Below are 19,680 nucleotides of genomic sequence, written 5' to 3'. Positions count from 1 at the left end.
CTTGTTAGTTTTCAAGGTCTGTGCTAATTGTAGAAAAACATTCAGTGAGCTGTAGCTCACAAAAGCTTATGCTCAAATAAATTTGTTAGTCTCTAAGATCCCACAAGTACTCCTTTTCTTCATTCAGAGACAAAGAGTTTGTCCTAAAAGTGATAAGATAACAACATGTTACAAATGTTTTTCTGAAATCAAGAACAAGATTTGTTGTTCCTCCACTTTTATAATCCTATCTTGCTAGTTTTCTTTTCATGTGTAATCAGTGGCATGGATAGATTCACTGGAGTCTGTCATGCCTCAATGATTTAAGAATAGTTATGTTAAATGAAATAGGGTGTGATTGTAAATGTATGTTTAAATGTTTGAATAAGTAATAAAAGGTTAAAGCGCCAGCCTAATAAATAATAACTACTCAGGAACATCCAGCCAAAGAATGCGCAGAATGAAGAAAACCAGATGACCCCGTAAGTCAAACTGGAATCCACCCCAAACTACCCCAAAAACGGAGGGGCCAAAGAACTGAAGAACAAGATAACAACAAGCCGTCACTGCTGTGCCATCTGCATGACGGACTATCATTTCAAATGTAAGAACTGTGATTGATTATCACTTCAAACGTGAAAACAGCATAACAAAGCAAACCCTATGGATTTGAATGAGAAGGAAAGACAGACTCTAAAAACTGAGAACTTTGAGTTTGGTTCTGCAACCACCCTCCAGGAGCATCGGATGCGCATCTGACAAGACTCGGCTTCATCCTCATGTCCAGGCCACCTGGCCAGTGACTTGGCATGAGCAACCTCCAGATGGTAACTATAACAACCTTGCAGAACTCTGTGTGTATGAGTGAATGAATGTGTGAGAGAATGGAATGTTATAGCTATAACTGATTGCTTACTTTAATTCCTTCTGTATTCACAATAAATATGGCGTATTGCCTTATCCCATAAATAAGATCCTGTTGGTTTTCATTTTCTAAGTATAACACCCGGGGCAGAGCCCCCTTGCAGCTCCGGTGTGGGCAGGCGGCTCGAGCAGGGTCCTTTGCCCGATGCCCCTTGATCCGGCTTGCTCAGTGCCAGGTCCCTCTTCTTGGCCTTCTCCTTGGGCACCAGCGAAGGGGACCAGTGCCAGGAAGAGCCCAGTGCCGGACGTGCACTACACACCGAAATTGAAGCGCTGGGAGAAGAGCAGCCTCCATGAGGAGGGCCCTCAAGCGAATGTCGCGTTCTTTCTGTATCCTGGGATGAAAGTTTTTACAGATGCGACACTTCTCTTTTATATGGGATTCCCCCAGGCACTTCAAGCAGCTGCCATGCAGGTCACTAACAGGCATAGGCCTGTTGCTGTCCGAGCAGGGCTTAAACCCCACTAAACCGATGGGAGAGCACTCTCCGGTTGACCCCGGTACTCCAGCTCTCTCATGTACCATCAAGGTGCTAACAGAGCATTCAAGAAAGACAAGGCCATTGTGAAGAAGCTAAATGAATTCTTTGTCACTGCAAAGGACGTGGGGGAGATCCCCACATCTGAGCCATTCTTTTTTAGGTGACAAATCTGAGGCACTATCCCAGACTGAAGTGTCAACAGAGGAGGTTTTGGAACAAGTTGATAAATTAAAATAGACACTACACCCCAGGAAGTAGAGAGGGCTCAGGGCTTCCTTCTTATCAGTATCTGGTGTATCTGTTACAGCTGGGATGGCTCGAGTGAGGTGTTAACAATGAATAGCTCAGTTAAGAGCCAAATATTAACATTTTAAACACTTCGTGCTAGAGGTTCACCTAGAAATGGCCAATCTTTAATTGCTAGATCATTTTCCAGATCTCTCGAGACATCTAGACAGGCTTATGTGCAATGCTGGGGAGGAGCCAGTGATCATGCTACACGTAGGTACCAATAACATAGGGAAAGGTAGGAGAGAGGTCCTGGAGGCCAAATTTAGGCTGCTTGGTAAGAGACTGAAGTCCAAGATCGCCTTGGTAGCATTCTCTGAAATGCTGCCAGTTCCATGCACTGGGCCAGTTAGACAGGCAGAACTGCACGGTCTCCATTTGCGGATGAGATGATGGTGTCGGGAGAAGGGGTTTAGGTTTACAAGGAACTGGGGAACATTTGGGGAAAGGAGGACCCTATACAGGAAGGATAGACTCCACCAGACCAAAACAGAACCAGACTGCTTGCATGTAAAATTAAAAAGGTTGCAGAGGAGAAGTTTTTAAACAAAGGGCTAGGCAGAAAGCCAACAGGTGCGGAGGCACACACAATTTGTACAGAGATATCCGATAGGAGAGGCTCTATTAAACAGGGATTCTCTATATCTTAGTAAAGAGGAGAGGATAGAAGTTGAGAAAGTACAGATAGGAACTGAAGAGAAACAGTCAAATGAAAAAGAGTCCCATTCAATTACATCACATAATGGCAGACAGCTAAAAAGTGACAAATTTCATAAGTGCTTGTATACACATGCTAGAAGTCTAAACACTAAGATGGGTGAACTTGAGTGCCTGGTATTAAATGAGGATATTGATATAACAGGCATCACAGAAACTTGGTGGAATGATGATAATCAACGGGACATGGTGATACCAGGGTACAAAATACACAGGAATGACAGAGGAGATCCTTTTAAAATTGGAAGTCATATCCTATTGAGGAAAACAGAAAGGAGCACAAACTCTGGCAAGTCAAGTGTAAAAGTAGAATTAGGAAGGCCAAAAAAGAATTTGAAGAGCAACTAGCCAAAGACTCAAAAACTAAAAGCAACAAACTTTTTCAGTACATCAGAAGCAGGAAGCCTGTCGAACAATCAGTGGGGCCACTGGATGATCAAGATGCTAAAGGAGCACTTGAGGAAGATAAGGCCATTGCAGAGAAGCTAAATGAATTCTTTGCATCAGTCTTCACTGCAGAGAATGTGAGGGAGATTCCCATATCAGTGCCATTCTTTCTAGGTGACAAATCTGAGGAACTATCCCAGATTGAGGTGTCAACAGAGGAGGTTTTGGAACAAATTGGATAAATTAAACAGTAATAAGTCACCAGGACCAGATGGTATTCATCCAGGAGTTCTGAAAGAACTCAAATATGAAATTGCAGAACTACCAACTGTGGTATGTAACCTATCATTTAAATCAGCTTCCGTACCAGATGACTGGAGGATAGCTAATGTGACACCAATTTTTTTAAAAGGCTCCAGAGGTGATCCTTGCAGTTACAGGCTGGCAAGCCTAACTTCAGTCCCAGGCAAACTGGTTGAAACTATAATAAAGAACAGAATTATCAGACACGTAGATGAACATGATTTGTTGGGGAAGAGTCAACCTGGCTTTTGTAAAGGGAAATCACTCCTCACCAATCTAATAGAGATTTCTAAGGGGGCAATAAACATGGTGGACAAGGGTGATCCAGTGGCTATAGTGTATTTTGACTTTCAGAAAGCCTTTGACAAAGGCCCTCGCCAAAGGCTCTTAAGCAACGTAAGCAGTCATGGGATAAGAGGGAAGGCCCTCTCATGAATCAGTAACTCGTTAAAAGACAGGAAACAAAGGGTAGGAATAAATGGTCAGTTTTCAGAATTGAGAGAGGCAAAACGTGGTGGCCCCCAGGGATCTATACTAGGACCAGTGCTGTCCAATATATTCATAAATGATCTGGGAAAAGGGGTAAATAGTGAGGTGGCAAAATTTGCAGAAGACACAAAATTATTCAAGACAGTTAAGTCCAAAGCAGACTGCGAAGAATTACAAAGGGATCTCACAAAAATGGGTGACTGGGCAAGAAAATGGCACATTCAATGATAATAAATACAAAGTAATGCACATTGGAAAACATAATCCCAATTATACATACAAACTGATGGGGTCTAAATTAGCTATTACCACTCAAGGAAGTTCTTGGAGTCATTGTGGATAGTTCTGTTGAAACAACTGCTCAATTTGCAGAGGTAGTCAAAAAAGCGAACAGAATGTTAGGAACCATTAGGAAAGGGATAGATAATAAGACAGAAAATATCATAATGCCATTATATAAATCCATGGTACGCCCACACCTTGAATATTGCATGAAGTTCTGGTTGCCCCATCTCAAAAGAGATATATTGGAATTGGAAAAGGTACAGAAAAGAACAGGTTTCAGAGTAGCAGCCTTGTTAGTCTGTATCCACAAAAAGAACAGGAGTACTTATGGCACCTTAGAGACTAACAAATTTATTTGAGCATAAGTTTTCGTGGGCAACAGCTCACTTCATCGGATGCATAGAATGGAACATATAGTAAGAAAACATGAAAAGGTGGATTAAAGGTATGGAACAGCTTCCATATGAGGAGAGATTTAAAAGACTGGGACTTTTCAGCTTGGAAAAGAGACAACTATGGGGGGGGATATAATATAGGTCTATAAAATCATGAATGGTGTAAAGGAAGTGAATAAGAAAGTGTTATTTACTTCTTCACTTTACACAAGAACCAGGGGTCACCCAATTAAATTAATAGGCAGCAGGTTTAAAATAAACAAACGGAAGTATTTCTTCACACAACACACAGTCAACCTGTGGAACCCATTGTCAGGGAATATTGTGAAGACCAGAGGTATAACTGGGTTCAAAAAAGAATTAGATAAGTTCATAGAGGATAGGTCCATCAATGGCTATTAGCCAAGATAGTCAGGGATGCAACCCTATGCTCTGGGTGTTCCTAAGCCTCTGACTGGCAGAAGCTGGGAGTGGACGACAAGGGATGGATCACTCAGTGATTGCCCTGTTCTGCTCATTCCCTCTGAAACACCTCGCATTGGTCACTATCAGAAGATAGGATACCGGGCCAGATGGATGATTGGTCTGCCCCAGTATGGTCATTCTTATGTTCTTAACTGAATGCCGGGCATCCCCTCACCTCCTGCACAGCTCGCTAAGAAAAATGAGGCGTGGCTGGGTTTACCCCTGGCAGAGATGTTCTCTTCAGTCACATTCATGATGTGGGGGGAGAAACAAAAAACACCAATACACTGGTTTGGGAAATAATACAAACTTTTATTTTGATGCAACATTTTGTTAAACAAATTTATTTGAGCATAAGCTTTCGTGAGCTACAGTGAGCTGCTCAAATAAATTTGTTAGTCTCTAGTGCCACAAGGACTTATGCTCTAGTGCCACAAGCTTATGCTCTAATAAATTTGTTAGTCTCTAAGGTGCCACAAGGACTCCTTTTCTTTTTTGCGAATACAGACTAACACGGCTGCTGCTCTGAAACCGGTCTTTTTGTTAAACAGGTGCTCTCATTTTCAGTTGCAAGATCTTGGAACGAGATACAGCAAGAAAGCAGAAAAATCTGGGGGGTATTGCCATCTGCTGATAAAAGCTGAAAAGGATGCAGAGGCCAAGTGTGTATCAAAAATACTGCAGTTCCCACTTCTACGTAGCATTAATAAATAGGGAGAAATGAAAAAATCTGTATCCACAGCTTTTTAATAATTGATCCATTTGTCTGTTTTGATTTAAACCATTTGGATCTTGCCCATTTTTTCTGACTTTTCAAAAGCTGGGTGGAGCTAGTTCACCACACTGGGCCAAACTCCCTTCCTATTTACACCCCTGTGACCTCACTTAAAATTTTAATGAGATTGCAAGGCTGTAAGGGAGCAGATTTTAGCCCATTATAGCCAGGGCTCAGCAATTTCACTGCAAGCCTCTGCTTTTCATTAATGTATACGCTCCTCTCTCTCAAATTAAATGACCTTTTGGGGAGAAACTTCTCCTGCTTAATCACAGTTCAGAGACAAATGGTTTTTTGGAAAAATGTGTAGAAGACTGAGCCAGTTGAATGACCAGAGTGTGAAATAAAAGGGGTTTGGGTGGTTTCGGAGGCTGGGGTGGGAGGGGGTTTAAACAGAAATCTCAAGCACTTGTTCTTGCACATGGAGAACTGAAGCAGATGAGATTTAAAACATCAAACTTGGCATGCGTGTAGTCCTCATTGAGGAATGTACATTTGGCTAGACTTGAAAAATACCAGCTACAGAACAGAGATGGCATGAATGAGTGAAGCAGAACAGCATGCACCAATGTACAGGTGCATTCCATTATAATCCTGCACAGCAGTGCATAGCCCAGGTATTGGGCTGTATGCTGGCCTGCTCCAGGGAGCACGGGCAAGAGTTGGGGGAGAAATACTTGCCTCCTCTGTCTGTAGAGCCACTCTGCATACAGCGCTACAGCTCTGAGGCTGCCTGGGGCATGCTCCTTCTGCAGGGGGAAAGATGGGAAGATCTGCATAGTAGAGGATACTCTAGTCCCATTCCTATACATTCCACCCATACCTGCCCCCTTTGTGCTGGTATGCAGGGGAACCCCTAGGGTGCTGAGCTCTGTACCAGGCCTCGGGATCCTCTCCCCTCTTGCACAGTGGAATTGTATCCGTTTTCCTGCCAGGGGAGCCCCCACTGTCAGAGGGGCAGTATTTGCACCTTAGTGGAGCTATGAAAGATGCATGTCCCTTCCTGTTTTAAAAGCAGGTCTGAGAAGTGGCCCAGCGCATCTGGCAGCTAAACCCCCAACCCTGTACATTTCTCACGGTGTCAGAGCCACAAGGCACAGTGCATTGAGAGGGCATTCAGGACCACAGCATGTGAAATCTGAACTGTATGTGCGCTGCAAAGAGCCACATTCAGTTGCAGTGTTCCCTTTACTCTGGTACCTACCACGAATCTTATGTGGCAGGAAGCAAGCTTGCACTTGGGCCCTCAACCTGCCGGAATCTATAGTAGTGCCTGGCAGCACTAGGGACCAGCAGGAAGCCTCAAACCAGCAAGGAAGAGTGAGGGGTGGGGGCGGAGGCAACCAGAGCTCTGGAGGGAGCACGACCAGCACCCAAGTGCTGTTCTGCCTGCGAGGTCCTCCTGCTGGAACCTGCGGCAATTCCTCTGGGCACTTCCTCTGGGCACCATGGGAAGCCTCAAGCCAGCAGGGAAGGATAAGGAGCCAGGGTTGGGGGGGAGGCACAGGCCAGGGGCTCCATTTGGGGGAGATTGGGAAGCTGTACGTCCAGGGCGCAGGCGCTGGCTGCGGAGAGCTTGGTCCTGAGGGCTGGCTGTGCTAAAATGAGCCCCCAGCAGCCAGGCCCAGTAAGAAGCTGCAGAGGGGGATGAAGGGGAAGCCTGTGCTGCCCCCACTGCCCAGGGAGTGGGAGAGCAGGGCTGGCTGTGGGGCAGAGAAGGGAAGACCCTAAAGTCCCTTCCCCCAAGGAAGCATCGAGACAGCAGGGAGGGGAGCCTGGGAGGGGATGGAAGGGGTTTCCCTCAGGGGCTGAGGCTCCTTACAGGGGATGGGTGTAGGGGCTCATGCCGGGAGAGGCAGGGGCTCCTGCTATCCTGGGTTTCTAACTTGGTTTGGTTGTTAACTCAAACTCTTGAAAGCTAATAGGCCCTCAACCCACTGTGATATTTGCCTGTGTGTTCCATCTGTATGTGTATTACTGAAACATCACTTTAAAAATACCTTATTCTTTTCAATCCAATACAGTGTAAAAAGACTTCCAAAAAAAGAAAGTTTCAGCTTGCCCAAGGACAAAAATGTAGTGGAGTTTGTAGCTCACTCAGCACAAAGAAAATTTAGAAAAAAACATTGTTCAGCTGTGTGCTCGATAGTGCACAGTCCCATACCGGACACTGGCGTTTTCTTTTCAGAGCAAGGAAACTAAACTGAAGCCATTAATTCACTGCTGGGGCTCTGATTTTGCACAAACATCAAGATATTCAATGTTATGCTTCCCATATTGGCTATAACTCAGTGAAGTTGCATATACAGGGTCCCATTGAAGTTAGGGACAAAACTCTCATTAATTCCAACGGGTGCAAGTTCAGGCCCATACCATATAATAGATGAAATCCTACTCCCCTTATTAGCACGGCTAGTCCTAGCGACATCAATGGGATTCCTGGTGTGAGCGAGCAAAGGATCTGAGGATCTGACCCACAGCAAAGCAAAACGTTACCTATGCCTTACTTGCTGTGAGAATCGGGATGAAATCCTGCCCCCTTGGAAGTCAATGGACATTTTACCACTGACTCTAAGGAAGCCAGGGATTACATCTCATAGGTGGAAATTTCCTGACTCCTATGCTTGTGAACTCACAGCCATACCACAGCTTTTGGCATTTCACAGAATTATTTAATGTGCCACTTAACCATTGCACTAGGCACCTGCACCACATTTACGAAAATACAAGCTGGTCCAATGTCTACAATTAAAACCCGACTGATTCTCCCTCCAGCCCAGCAGAGTCCTGAGAAATGAGATAATGGCACGCCGAAGGTCAACAAATTCATTCGTTGCCTTGAAAACAGGACTGAGTTTTAAAACGGCCATTAACATCCCTGACACTGACACGCTGTGCTATGATTCATAGCACTTCAGCCTCTCCCCTCCATCGCCATCCATATGCAGTTTATTTTTAAACTGCCTGTTTTTTATATTAACGTGCTGCTTGTCTGTAGTTTGCTCTCCTCCACTGGGCATGGGGCAAAGCCCAGCCTCTGCTTCTGTCGCTCAATTCTGCAAAGTGCTAAGCACCCTCCTCAACTCCCATTGACTTCAATGACACTGGAAGGTGCGCAGCCACTAACTAGCATGCTCAGCATATTGCAGGATGGAGCCCCAGATGACCTTGCATGAGGCAGCCTACTGACTGGAGGATGGCTGGGAGGTCCTTTTCCTTTAAACTTTTTTTTTTCTTGCAGAGAAAAGGGTGTATCCCTAGTCGGAATGAATGCATTTCAGGACCTTAGTACCTCATTCAGTTATAAGAACAGAGACAGGTCTCGGGTTGTTTAAGGGGAACAGGCGGGAGCCCAATAGAAAGGGTTTCTCTTACAGCAGAAAACAGGCTCATTTATCCCTGTGCAGACAGAGTGAAGGATCCGAGTGCAGTTAAACACCCTCCCACAGGACAAAAATTCTACAACTTCAAGAGACCCCCAACTTTTAAAGAGTCTGGAAATGAGTCGTTCCAGATCCACTTTGAACCTTCATCCCCTAACCACACCCTGCCTACTCTAAACCCACTCACTTTCCCCTAAATACTCCACCCCTTAACCTTCCCCCAAACCCTTGTTCTTTTTCCTAAGCTCCACTCCCCCCCACGCTACACTTTGTATTGCCAAAAGAACAGGCCAGATTCCCTTGGAGGTAAACAGGAAATGGGAGACGGGATGGTAGTAGGGAAAACAAAAACACGCTTGAAAGCTGGGGGTTGGGAAGAAGGTCAAGGGAAGGGATGGATCATGATAGCGTAGAACATGGGAAGGAAAAGGGCTGAAGGAGACAAAAGGAAGGAGATGTGGGAGACTGGAGTGAAGGAGAACAGCCTGGAGAGGGGAATGGTACATCCCTCCTGAATGGTGTCAGTCCTGTCTTTAAAGTAACGAGGGAAGTTCCTGGATCGAGAATGAGAGACAGGGAGGGAGGTTCCAGGAGAGGTCCGGGGACTTAATCAGAGCTGAAGGGACAATGACGGCACAGTCACAATGTTTCATCCGGCAGAGCTTAGCACAGCAAGAGCAGAGATAGCAAAGGGGAGGGGAGATACAGGCCTGGGATTGCAGGAGGCAGTCCAAACAGTGGGAGAGGGGAGCCAAGGGTGTGAGGGTAGAGGAAAGGCAGAGATCAAGGAATCAAAAAGGGAGGATGGAGAGCGGCAGAGGAGCGGGAGTGGCTGGTAGAATAGATGCCACGGAAGGGGCGAGGGTGAGCAATGCTGGAGGCGATCATAAGGGGTGGGCTCAGAGGAAGGGCAGCAGTGCTTCATTTGTGCCAGGGCTGAGCCCCGGCATCTCTAGGCTCGGCAGTTCATAGCCCCGGCACCTCTGGGCTTGCCGCACCAGTTATGAAAGTAAAAAAATTGCTTGAGCCCCTTTCATTACAAATTAAGCACTGAAGGGCAGCACTCGCTCTTCAAGATTTAACTAGTTTCTCGTTGCACCAATATGGATCTTTTAAAATGCCGCCCTCTCCCCGAACTGTGAGGCACCCAGCGCTCAGGATGGTCTCTTTCTCCTTACGCTGTTCAGGAGCGTTAACAGCATCTCTTTGTGGAAGACACTGGGTTTCAATATGGGGGGGGAAGGTGTCTCAAATTGCTTGAATATAGCTTTAAATACATTTTTATGGTCACTGTGTTGTTCGTGCGAGACAGAGGCACCAAAATGAGCCTTTGTACCGTTGGTTATCATTACCAATAACAAGCGCTACTGGGATTTAGTGGAATGTTCCTCCACCTCAAGTTTTTCCAGCATACAGTTCTATCCAACTCAATAATTATGCTCAGAGGCATGATGCACAGTGTTAATTGTCCATTGTGTCCCTGTGAAAGGGGGACACATTTTCCTGTTTCTCCTTATTTGCACCTGTAAGAAATGTACATAGAGCTGTCTCCCAGTCAAATTACAAAAGTGAAGAAAAATCAAGTAGCACATCCTAACCCAGGTGCACCATCTCACACCAAACCAGCCTGCATGCTAGCCTTCAGAGCATGTGTACCTTCCGACTCCAACCGGTCCAATCCGTAGGTGACAGCTGTGCTAATCCGCCTCACAGATGGAACGACAGTTCTCCTTACAGAAGATGCCATCAAAGCTGGAGTTGCCAGGGTCGCAGTTCTGCTGGTCAGCTCCTCCACCTGCATTCTCATTCCAGCGAGGGTCTCTGAGGATTCGGGAAGAGCAGTGACTGCTTCCTCATCTGAGACAGTGACCAGGTCTGTTAAAACGACTGAAAATAGGAAGCATAAATACCCACCACGATAATTATTGCAGACCAACCCTGCAGCATTAGTACCAGTAATTATTAAAGAATTCATTCTTAAAGGGAGGCTTAACTTTAAACAAAAAGGAATTATTAAATTCTGTTATCATTTATGCACAAAGCTCTCTTTGTATAATGGTGCAATGAATGAAACCAGTACTCCCCAAGGGACAGCTCTTTGAGTGTGGGAGATCTCCTGTAAGAAGCCTTCTGTTAGTTTTACTTTATGTTGCTTCTGGGGATGCCAGTCACTACACTGAGACAAGATCGGAGCACTTCAGAGGCACAAATAAAGTTATGAACCAGGAGACAGATCTAAATGTTTATTGCCCAGATAAAATATTAGGGATGATGAACTTATAACTAAACTCTAGCAGCAAATTAATTACAGTGGAACTCTTAGAAAGGAGTTATTTTTTTTTTAGAAAGGGGACATTTTTTTCCGACTGAACAACCTCACTCTGACCCAAACGGCAGTTTTCACACTGTAGAGCACCAAAGCAAAAGGAGACTCCCAGGCTAGATTTGCCATTGATGGTGTTTCATTATAAGTGGTTTCTATTGTATTTATGCCTTGGCTGGATTTTTAGTTAGTTAGTTTTGCAGTACTAGCTTGGTGTGAAGGGGAACCTAGACCGCGCTCTTTGCAAGGGTGACAGAGTTTCTGATGCAGCGGGTGTGCACTCCCTGGCTGATGCCAGGAGGAATTCTGGCGGAGGTAGCAAGAAGTCCTCCTGCAGCTCTATACCACCCCCAGGGCGTGCTTCTGGGGGAGCCAGAATCCAGCCCTAAAGGCTTTAGAAGGTCTATCAGGAAAGCAAGCAGATACAGTAAAGAAAATCCCATCAAATGCCTGCCAGAGATAAAGATCTTTCATTAATTCCCCACAACAAAAGGCTAGTAATTAGTCTCACATCTCTTTGGCTCAGTCCCAAGGAAGGAGAGATTGTAGCCATATTGTCCAAGGAAGAGCTCCCAGCTGCGCTAGGGCAGGTGAGAGGCACATCCCTGCTCACTCTCCAACCTTCCCCACCCATTAGTTTGTGGATGAGATTGTCAGGAGCAGAGTCCTTGCTCTTCCCCCTGCACCCAGAGCCACTACTGAGGCAGCACTAACACAGAAGACATGGGCAGTTCTTACATCCCTCTGGGCCCCTGTGTGGCTGCATTAGAGGTAGAAATAATCTGACACATCTGACTCCCATGAACTCCAACTCAGCTGCCTTTGATCTCCTTGCCCATAACGCTGCCAAGAGGCCTGCATCCCCTGACACATATAAGAGGAGTGATGGCTAGAGAAGCAAGGACACAAACCACTTAGGGAGTGGAAGACAAAAGCCAATGCCTCTGAAATGAACTGGCAACCAGGGAAGAGCACAAGGATAGGGGGCTCCCTGAACTCTCACTCACCAAAGCCAGCAGCCACCTTCTGCTCTAGCTGAAGTTTCTGATGTCATTCTGCCCCCTCCCAAATCACCGTATTTAAACCTAGCTGTGGCTAAAGCATGTTATAGGATGGTTGATTCTTGCTTGCGAGGAGAAGAAAAATCAGTTAGGTTAGAGAACCAGGTTTTAGTCTAGGTATCTACCAAGGTTAAAACCTGGTTCTCTAATATGATTTCAAATAGGTTTTTTTCCCCAGTCACAGGGCAAGACAACATAGTTTGGCCATAGCCAGGTTACACAAACATTGTGATTTTTGTAGGGGAGCCAGGACCCCAGAACAACAGAACCAATCCATGGAGAGGAGGAGAATACACCACAAATAGTCAAGCAGGGCAAGCTTGTTTTGCAATGAAAATAGTGAACTGATAATATGCAGCAGGAGGCATCTGAATTAAAGTTGTTTCTGGCACAGGAACAACAAGACCAGTAAGATTTTATTTATCCTAAAGAAAAAAGTAAAGCGTGTAGAGAAATGAAAGCAGAAAACCCTACCTTCGGCATCTAGGGTTTTTGCAACAGACAAATGGGTGGCAGTAAAGGAGACAGTAGTGGCTGAGTGTTCTGACTTTTTCGACAGCTGGGCTACGTTAGAAACAGTCGGTATCAGGGTTGCCCCCTTGCTTTCTTCCTCTGTCACGCTTGCGTCACTTGTGGTCTCGTGTCCAGCACTATACGCTGGTGTCATGACTGGCAAGGTGGCATCAGTTTCTTGACTGGCTGTCATCGTCTCTTGAGTAACACCTATGGCAGTAACGTTTTTCAGCTTTGATTTTGAAAATTATCACCGACTTCTTGTATGTTAATTGTGGAACTCCCTATCCAAAAAAGTTTTAAGAAATTTAAAGCAAAAAGGAAGAGGTAAAGGAAATATTGAATGGGAGCAACTAACGGGGTTTTTTTTCCCTATCCTATAAGGGTCCAATTCTGCCACCCTTACTCCACATGGAGTGCCCTTCAGATAAATGCATCTAATAACTAAATAAGGCCTTGAGCCTGCAATGAGCTCTGTGAGGCGCTCAGAGCAGGACTGGAACCTAAAGCACTCTTCAGTGTGAATGAGGTTGGCAGAATCAGGCCCTAAGTGATTAGAAAAAAATCAATAATCAGCTTTCAAAAATGTATAAATCCCCCCCCAATTCTGGAAGAAGTATCTTAAAACAAAACAAAACACATCACCACAGGTATTGTTTTTACACATTACTAACTCTATTATTTGAGACAATCCACAGAGCAGTAAATGAAAGGAACCAGTTTAGAGCAATAATTCAGTGACTGTACAACATAATGAAGTCTACGATTTTGTCACGGCGGTCGCGGAACTCACAGAATCCTTGACTTCCAGAGACCTCCGTGACTTCAGCCCACAGTGGCTCAGACCTCCCCGGGGGCCCCGCTGCCAGCAGCAGCTGGGAATTGCGGAGCAGGCAGCGGGGACCCCAGAGCTCCAAGCTGTCAGGGGCGGTGCAGGTACACCGCAGCTCCCGGCCACTGTGGGCAGTGGGGATACCCTGCAGCTCCCAGCCACTGCAGGTAGTGAGGCCACCAGGAGCTCTGAGCCGCTGCCAGTGGGGGGTACCCTATAGCTCCCGGCTGCTGCAGGTGGCAAGGGCGCCCTGGAGTTCTGAGCTGCAGCGGGGGGACCCCGTAGCTCCTGGCAACCACTGCTAGCTGGACCCCCTCACAGTTCCAAGCCGCCGTGGGCATGGGGGGCACCCCACAGCTCCCAGCTGCTACAGGCAGCAGGGGCCCCTGGATCTCCTAGCCACGGGCGGCAGGGGACCCTGGAGCTCCGAGCCCCCACAGGTGGTAGGGGCCTTCTGAGCTCAGAGCCAGGGCCCCTGCAGCTGGTGTGGGCGCTGTGGGGACTCCACAGCTCCCCATTTTATCACACATATTTTTAGAAACAGTCATGGTCAGGTCACAGGCTCCTGGGAATTTTTCTTTATTGCCCATGACCTGTCGGTGACTTTTACTAAAAATATGCAAGACAAAATCTTAGCCTTAAATGTAATGAATTAACAAACTCCTATAAAAGCAGAATCAAAACACAAAAATTGTCTTTGTTTTGTTTTCCAGGCGCAGAGGTGGGGTGTAGAGGTTTTTTTCACCTCTTGAGGTAGGAAGGACTTAGCACGATGTGGTTCTACCCCATGACTAGGGTTCCTAGGCACTACGGTAATACTAAGAAATAAAATAATAACAACAACAACAACAACTAATAGCAGCAGCATCCACTGTTCATGGCATGAAAAAGCACCGTTGCACTGTCTCATGGAAGGAATCTGTTTTCTCTCTCATTTTCAGTTTTGTATGGTTTAAAATACTCTTCCACGTCAGTGGCACATTGCTTGTTCTGTCTAGTTCCTCTTGAATATAAATACTACAGCTGTGAGGAACTGCTATGCACAGAGCCAGGGAAGGCATAGACTACCTCTGTGCATACCTTGCCTATCCAGTTCACCCAATGTGACTCAATTCTAACCTATAACCAGAGCCTGGAGCTCTCTGCAAGCTCACATAAACTGCCTATGAATCTGAGCCAGATCACAGAATTCTGAGCTGTCTGCAAACTTCTTGAGCAGCAGCAATTGCTCCAGGATGAAGAGGCTGAAGGTCAACAACTCTTCCATTCCCACATCATCTAAGACAACATAAGTGGCTCCAGGCCCTCCGTTACCTGCTCTTGCTGTTCCGGTGGAATCATTGCACTGAGCCTTCAGATTCTCCAAAGTCACAGGCTGCAGCTAAAACTCACTACAGAAACAGATGTACCTGGCTTGAAGATGGTTCACTGTGTTCACACCCCCAGCACTTGAGTTTAAGTTTACAGCCATCACACAATTTAAAGACAGGTACGACCCTGGAAGCCAACTGGAGTTGCACTTGCTTACACCAGGGCTGAATTTGGTCCATAGACTGAGTGGCCCCAGTAGGAGCTCTGAGTTCCTACCTTATGGAACAGTGAATGCAGGAATATGCACACACACACAAAAGGGACAGTGTCAACTTGAATTTTTTACTAACAAACCCCCCCTCCCAAGTTTTTGATAGTATATAAATGGTGTCCTGTGCACAGAAATTTTTAAAAGTCTCCTTAAAACAGTTTTTATATTTCTTTTTTCTTTCTCCTCCCCCAGTGATGGTTATATAGAGAGCAAGTTCATCAGACACTTGGGCACAGCCTTAACCCCCATGTGTCTATCTGCTTCTGCCTTTTGAGCTTCAGCTTTGCTGCTTCTGTTACTGGTAAACATTTTCTCCCCAGGGCATGAGGTAGAGCATACATATCAGCTCAGTGCATGAGAGTGATCTCACTTCAGTGTGGGAGGCTTGAACTGATCATCAACAAAAGAGTGAAACTGGTGAAAAGAGTGAAACATTAGGAAAAACTTCCTAACTGTCAGGGTGGTTCAGCACTGGAATAAATTGCCTAGGCAGGTTGTGGAATCCCTGTCATTGGAGATTTTTAAGAGCAGGTCAGACAAACACCTGTCAGGGATGGTTTAGATAATACTTAGCCCTGCCTTGACTGCAGGGGATTGGACTAGATGACCTCCCTTTCAGTTCTACGATTCTATGATTTTACACGAGGTGTTGTCAAAAACTCAAAATGCACAGAAAAAGTATATTCGTCATTTCATTCATTTCTAGCAATCTTAGCTGTTACTCATAGCTATAGCAGGCACAAAAATGTATAAGAGCAGCCTTTTAAACATTTATACTGCAGATGCAGGTTAGCCTCTAGCTATAAATCAAAGCCATCTTTGTTCGCTTTTGTTCTTCGATTTTAAGGAGACAAATGAATAACAAAGGTGCTTCTCCCAATACCCATGTTGGAAGGCAAGCGTAGGTTTTTATTTCGATGTGGGTAGGCAAGTTACCTTTTAATGAATTTCCCAGGGTAAGGAAGATATTCGATTTTGTGTCCGTCATAGTAACAGCCTCTGGCCATGACAAGGAGACACTTTTCCTATCATCCATTGTGACTGGTTCTGTATTTTCCTTTGTGTTTACAGCAGTCACTTCAGCTTCTGCCAAGGGACGTGTGAGATAAACAGAAGTTTGGCCAGTGGAAACTGTTGGCATCACCTCCCCCTGCATTGACACCTGTGCTGGCCCAGAATACACGTTTTTTTCTAGTTTCATGGTTGTTGCATGTGCAGAAGCTGTAAACGGCATGCCTCTTTTCACATCATCTTCATCATCCTCTCCTCCCGTTGCCCAAGGAGGTTCCGCTACCACATTGTTCTGTTTTTTCTCCTCATGCTTTGAGCCTCTTACCTGATTTATAGTTCCTAATTTTGTATCATCCCAATCATCACTCAGTACAGAGACAGCTGGAGCACCTGTGACAGCACTAGCTGCCACTCCTAAGCTTCCTTGCCTGCTGTCCGTTTTTGTTTCCAAATGTAGGGAGGCATCAGTGGATACAAATGTCTGTTTCGCAGTGAGGACAGAGGCACGGGCATCTGTCAACTGCAAAGGGCTCCCTACATTTGGCCCCAGTGTTCCAGGCTCAGAATCAGCTGTTTGATGAGCCAAAAGTAAAGGGCTTGTGGGGTAGTCACTCACCACTTCTAAATTTGGGATTCTGGGATGCAGAGTGGGCAATTCTTCATTATTAAGCTGGGGTCTAGCTGAAAGGTCAGAACTACCATCTGCCTTCTTCCCTTCTTCTGTAGCATCCATCCTAAAAAAGTGATTATCCAGGTCACTAATAAAACTATGTCCTGCCTCTGTGCTACCCCCTACTGTCGTTTTGAACACAGTACTACTGAGCACATCAGCCTCAATGTCCGGATTGAGAGTAGTCAATGCTGTAGTTAGCATGGCCTTTAATAGCCCATTTTCACTTGATTCTTTGCTTGGCCCAGTGGGACTGAACTCACTTTCATCAGCCACAACCATTGACACTGTAGGGGGATAAACATCGAGGCTCTTTCTGCCTATGAAAAGATTATCACTAAGACTTGCGTGTTGTGTTTCTCCTTCAGCAGTGAAGATCTTGTTTAATGAAGTCCCAGATGGCTCTGATGACAATCCAGATGGCTCTTCTGAGACAGCAACACTGGTTGATTGCTCAGAAGGGCCTAAGTTATTCTCCAAGCTTTGCATTCTCATCCTCTTGTCTTCTAGCCCATTCCCTGCCAATGCAGTGTGTTGGACCTGTACTGTGTCTTTCTCCGGTTTCTGAAAGGTTAGACATTGCAGGCTGGTGGAGCTGAGCAGGATGCTGCATGTGACCATGCAAATGTGAAATCCTATTGATCTGCTCATATCGGAAGAAAGATGTGCACAGAAGTGTGCAGAGTTGATCATTTCAGAAAGTGAGTCCTAGGAAAAGAAAAACACAATATACGAATAAGTCACTTTTACGTGCTTCAAATTAACATATTAAATTAAGATAAATGCAGGTAAGTGGGTCACCTTGACAATGGGACAGGTTAATAGTCTCTGAGGTAATTTGTGGTGAGGATGCCAGTCAGGAACTGACACGACTTTTTTTCCATCCCTGCTATAAACACGACCTATTTCACTCATTCCTGCTGCATTCTGGGTTTCATTTTATTCCTGCGTGCTCTAGTACCTAGAGACATATACTCCTGAGTTCTCAGCCAGTTTTGACACTGACACGCTCAGCATACAATATATACCTATCTCACAGGGTGTGATGAAGGTTAACCAATTGGGCTCTGATCCAGCAAAGGACCGCAAGTTTGTGTGTAATATTAAGCATGTCAGTAACCCCACGTACTTCAGTGGAACTGTTCCCATGCTTAAAATTAGGCACATACTTACGTGCTTTGCTTGATCAGGCCTTAATGTATCACAACCACTTTGAAGATATAAAATGCTATCTAGGTGCTAAGTATCACTTTTCTCCCAGAAACAGGATACAGTGGTGAAATATACTCTGGATATCTGGTTACAAAATTTCCTGCAGACTAGAAGGCCACATGTCTATGTATGTATACACATGCCCACCATGCTGTGTGATAGAAGAGTAATCCTAATATGACCTACTGAAATATAGAAATGTTATATATACAATAGGCAGAGCAGGTAGTGCTGCCTATTTTGAAGGTTGCCAGACGCTTCCCTTTATCAGACCTGTATTCAGTCACTTATAACTTTGCCAAACTTTAAACCATTTGGGCTGAAATTTGACATGCCAAGTGTCTGCCTCAAGATGAATTTTTTGGGAAAATTTCAGCCAAAATGGTTCTGCTTTTTCTGAGGATGATGGAAAAATGCACTGTTTTCCCCATGTCAAAAACATCCTGTTGGCTTTTTCTTTGAGAAACTCTAGCACTCTGAGGCTTTGGAGCAGGGATGTGAAATAGAGCAGGAATTGGCCTCTGTGTCAGGGATGTGCCTTGTGCTGGCCCCGTAAAACTCCACCCTAATTTGGCCAAGCTATAAGCCTTTGAAAAAAAATTGCAATTCGTATAAGCTCAGTAGAGACTCCTCGTATTTTAGCTGCTAAAATCTCTAAAGACTCGGTCCTCACTGAGCACGCTAGCCTCTCTCAGCTCCTATGGTTGACCAGACCGTACATGGTGGGACATCCCCACAGACGGAGTAAGCATGCTCCCTCCAACCCGGGGCTACAGGGGCAAAGCCAGGGCCAGCTCTAGGTTTTTTGCCCCCCCAAGCAAAAAATTTGCTGCCCCAAGCTCGGAGACCGCAACTGCCCAAGCCAAAAAAAAAAGAAAAAGGGCGGCCGGAATGCCGCCCCTGGAATTGTGCCGCCCCAGGCACGTGCTCGCTTTGCTGGTGCCTAGAGCCGGTCCTGGGCAAAGCTGAACTTCCCCTGTAAAGGGTGATCCAGGCAGGGTTGCTGGAACAATTTGTATAGTGGGGGTGCTGATGATGGAAACCATGTATTTTGTGTCTGTTAATACCACTTCAAGCCAGGGGGTGAGGCAGCAACCCCAACATCCTTTGTTCCTGCACCACTGGCTCCAGGCCAGGATGGGGCCAGGGCCAGGCTCTGGAACAGACAGCAGGGAACCTCTCTCTCCTGAGTTCTCAATGAGCCTCTGCTGGCACCCAGGGAGCACAGAAGAGAAAGGTGCCTGATTCAAATGCAAAGGGGACAAGAGGCAGCCTCAGAGTGGGGAGAAGAGTAGATTGGAAAAAGGAGTCTGGTGATACTTGGACTGGAAGTGGGCAGGGAGAGAAAGTGGAACTGGCGGGGCAAGGAGCCTGCAAGTGGGAGATGGGTGGAGGGGAAGCTGTGAATGGATAAGCAAGAAGGCTGGGGCCCTGTGGAAAAAATACTATATAGTCACGTAATTATCATAATGCAGGTTTCAGAGTAGCAGCCGTGTTAGTCTGTATTCGCAAAAAGAAAAGGAGTGCTTGTGGCACCTTAGAGACTAACCAATTTATTTGAGCATAAGCTTTCATGAGCTACAGCTCCGATGAAGTGAGCTGTA

General features: G+C 45.7%; 1 protein-coding gene across 4 annotated transcripts in view; it reads right to left on the bottom strand.

Annotated features, from left to right (window-relative positions):
• Nucleotides 1-19,680, bottom strand: part of ARMH4 (armadillo like helical domain containing 4) — a 111,780-nt gene that overhangs the window by 83,731 nt on the left and 8,369 nt on the right. For 2 of the 4 annotated variants that reach the window (XM_037901187.2, XM_043548120.1), the window contains exons 2-4: nt 16,120-17,572; nt 12,731-12,979; nt 10,529-10,759 (exon numbers count right to left, since the gene is read on the bottom strand). In XM_037901187.2, coding sequence (XP_037757115.1) covers nt 10,529-10,759; nt 12,731-12,979; nt 16,120-17,557 — 1,918 coding nt within the window. In that variant the 5' untranslated portion in view covers nt 17,558-17,572. Of the gene's footprint in view, nt 1-10,319; nt 10,760-12,730; nt 12,980-16,119; nt 17,573-19,680 lie in introns of those variants that run through there. The other 2 variants (XM_037901188.2, XM_043548121.1) reach the window with 2 other exon arrangements.

Source organism: Chelonia mydas, chromosome 6 (genome assembly GCF_015237465.2).
Source record: "Chelonia mydas isolate rCheMyd1 chromosome 6, rCheMyd1.pri.v2, whole genome shotgun sequence".
Taxonomy (NCBI): domain Eukaryota; kingdom Metazoa; phylum Chordata; order Testudines; family Cheloniidae; genus Chelonia; species Chelonia mydas.
This window is presented reverse-complemented; position numbering and strand designations above follow the sequence as displayed.